Below are 420 nucleotides of genomic sequence, written 5' to 3'. Positions count from 1 at the left end.
GGGGGGGGGGGGGGGGTTGAGTGTGGGGCTGTATTGCATGCGGGGCCTCACCTGCATGAAGGTTCTGACGTAGGGCTGTCCCTTTATCATGTAAGGAGACAGCCCGTCTCCCGGCGTCTCCTCTGCTGCTCGCATCGCCGCCAGAGACTTGAGCCCCGCCTGCACCCGCATAACACCTCGCTATATACACACGAATATATAAGAAAGAAGGCCCCTTGCATGCATGCATGCATGCATGCATATGCATGCATGCATGTGTGAGTGAGGGACAGCCCCACGAAGCCAAATTATATATGCATGCAAAAAAGCGGGATGTACACAACTTATGTATGTAAATATTTATTTTATATTTATTATGAAAACACACAATTTATGGATAAATTAATATAATTTATGTATAGGATACTATATCATATCGTG

The 420-nt window shown here is 46.4% G+C and overlaps 1 protein-coding gene across 1 annotated transcript in view; it reads right to left on the bottom strand.

The window, feature by feature from the left end:
- The window catches only part of EMH_0068510 (uncharacterized protein), a gene marked incomplete at both ends in the record, with an annotated part of 3,362 nt that extends 3,191 nt beyond the window's left edge, over positions 1–171 (bottom strand). Inside the window, one exon of the mRNA XM_013498747.1 lies at positions 52–171. Within this exon, the coding sequence (XP_013354201.1) occupies positions 52–171 (120 nt within the window). The remainder of the gene's footprint in view (positions 1–51) is intronic.
- Positions 172–420: the final 249 nt, after the last annotated feature.

Source organism: Eimeria mitis, genomic scaffold (genome assembly GCF_000499745.2).
Source record: "Eimeria mitis Houghton genomic scaffold, Emh_scaff3688, whole genome shotgun sequence".
Classification (NCBI taxonomy): Eukaryota; Apicomplexa; class Conoidasida; order Eucoccidiorida; family Eimeriidae; genus Eimeria; species Eimeria mitis.
Note: the sequence above shows the minus strand (reverse complement) of the source record. Positions and strands in the feature narration are given on the sequence as shown.